This window comes from Tarenaya hassleriana, unplaced genomic scaffold (assembly GCF_000463585.1).
Source record: "Tarenaya hassleriana unplaced genomic scaffold, ASM46358v1 Cleome17, whole genome shotgun sequence".
In the NCBI taxonomy this organism is placed as follows: domain Eukaryota; kingdom Viridiplantae; phylum Streptophyta; class Magnoliopsida; order Brassicales; family Cleomaceae; genus Tarenaya; species Tarenaya hassleriana.
Window position 1 is genome coordinate 353,624 of NW_010965122.1, and position 2,436 is coordinate 356,059.

Consider the following 2,436-nt stretch of genomic DNA (forward strand, 5'->3'; position numbering starts at 1 on the left):
TTGACAACATAGTTCCTTTTCACTAAAATCTATCCTAAAGAAATACATAAAGCCAAACCAAATAGGAAAAATAGTAACATATAATACCCAATATAATACCTTCTCTTGGCGCTTTCTCATTGATGCAGATAAGCAATCTGGCGAGCATATGGTTCCTGTCCCTCTTCTTGTCCATCTTCGCCACGGGTATTCTCGAGATGCGGTGGAGCGGAGTAGGGATCGACGAGTGGTGGAGAAACGAGCAGTTCTGGGTCATCGGCGGCGTCTCGGCCCATATCTTCGCCGTCTTCCAAGGTCTACTCAAAGTCCTTGCGGGAATAGACACGAACTTCACCGTCACGTCAAAGGCATCCGACGAGGACGGGGATTTCGCCGAGCTTTACATGTTCAAGTGGACGACTCTCCTCATCCCGCCCACGACGCTTCTCATCATAAACATCGTCGGGGTGGTCGCGGGGATCTCGTACGCCATTAACAGCGGGTGCCAGTCGTGGGGTCCGCTTTTCGGGAAGCTCTTCTTCGCCTTCTGGGTCATCGTCCATCTCTACCCGTTCCTAAAGGGTTTGATGGGGAGACAGAACAGAACTCCGACCATTGTTGTTGTCTGGTCGATCCTTCTTGCTTCGATCTTTTCGCTCCTTTGGGTTCGGATCGATCCGTTCACGACCCGAGTCACCGGCCCGGACGTTCAGGAATGTGGGATCAACTGTTGACGGAGAGAGTAAAGGTCTCCTAGAGATTTTTTTTTTTAATTTAAAAATGTTTCAATGCCTATATATATATATCACATACATGTATGTATACGAATTTGTTTGTATCACTATGATAATATTGTGTGTATTTTATATTTGTTCGCTTGCTGTGTAGATGTTAACTTTGGCTTGTCCCACGTGTAGTGTGTTGTAAAAAAAATAGTCACCAGAAAACCTATCTTCACTTTCTCCATTCGTTTTCCATTATTATCATCATCATCATCATCATCATCATCATCATCATTATTATTATTATTGTTTTTCCGATATTAATATGATAATGTTAAAATTTGAAGTCCAACCATAATCGTATAAAATTATAACAGATTGAAAATAAATACTAATGGATTTTCAAAAAATTTCATCAATATCTTATCTGATCAAATATAAACATAATAAAATATTTATGACTCTTTTTTGGTAAGAAAATATTTTTGACTTATCATTGCATAATAATTGATAAATAAAACATGTCCGAAAATGAGGTCGTCGTCTCGGAGATTTTGGTATACGGTAACCTTTCGCAGATTTATGGTTTGTTTTTCTCGGAAAGAGAATGTGTTACTTTTTAAAAAAAATATTTGATCTAAAATTGATGTGTCGATTAGATATCATTCGCATGACAAATATCCGTAAATACCAAATTATTTTCATTTAGTCAACCCGAAAAATGGAATTTAAAAGAGAGCAGTTAAAATTTGTATACCAATCCTTTATAATTTCAAATCTTCACAACTTATAAATTTTAAAAATTGATATATTGTTATGCTATTCAAATTGATACAAATTAATTAGTTTATAATTTTAGAATATCGAATCATAATAAGAAGAAGAATACATATATATACTTCACTAGTGTCAGTAGAATGTAAAATAGATTTGGGTCCAATGAGTCACCTAGTCACGAGCCAGATTTTTGGCGAACTAGCTCGGCGAAATAGAAAAAAATATTTTTTGTTTAAGTTTTAATATTTTAATACTTTTTTATATTACAATTATAGTTTTAATAGGTATTTGACTTATTTTATTAAATTTTATTGTATTTATAATAGTTTTTAGTATTTAAATTATATTTTTTTAGTTATTTATTTGACTCATTTGATCGTGATTTCAGGTGAGACGGGTTGAGCCAAATGGTTTTTGACTTGCCAAAAAAACTGATCGAACTGGATTGGACTAAAAAATTATGAGATCGGAACGGGATGGATCGGGCCGAGCAGAGCCGGCCGGTTTTACACCCGTGTGTGTACGCATGTTTCATATACGTAAAGATATTAAGTGTGACAATAAAATCAGATAAATATATAATAAACTGATATATAAGCTGTGTGTTTGCAGAGGAAACAACATTACAATATGCACACCAAACAAAAATCAAAACTAAAAACAAAAATGAAAGATCACAATAACGACAAGAGTATGTAAATCTGTATATAAATGACATCTATATGTATTCCGATCAAATAATTTTCTATAAGATAAAAGATTGGCTTCGCATGAACTTCCATGGTCCCGTCCCCGTTCCCATCCTGCATCATCATCATCATCATCATCATCATCATCATCATCATCATCATCATCATCATCGTGTATATATATATATATATATATAATAGTTTTTTATAATAAAAAAAAAAAAAAGTGTACCTTGCAATTCCAGCAATGGCTCCAAGGGCCAGGTGAA

The 2,436-nt window shown here is 34.9% G+C and overlaps 1 protein-coding gene across 1 annotated transcript in view; it reads right to left on the minus strand.

The window, feature by feature from the left end:
- Nucleotides 1-2,107: 2,107 nt before the first annotated feature.
- LOC104810146 (protein DETOXIFICATION 43) overlaps nucleotides 2,108-2,436 on the minus strand; it is a 3,821-nt gene continuing 3,492 nt past the window's right edge. Inside the window, 1 exon segment of the mRNA XM_019202162.1 lies at nucleotides 2,108-2,281. Within this exon segment, the coding sequence (XP_019057707.1) occupies nucleotides 2,224-2,281 (58 nt within the window). The 3' untranslated portion in view covers nucleotides 2,108-2,223.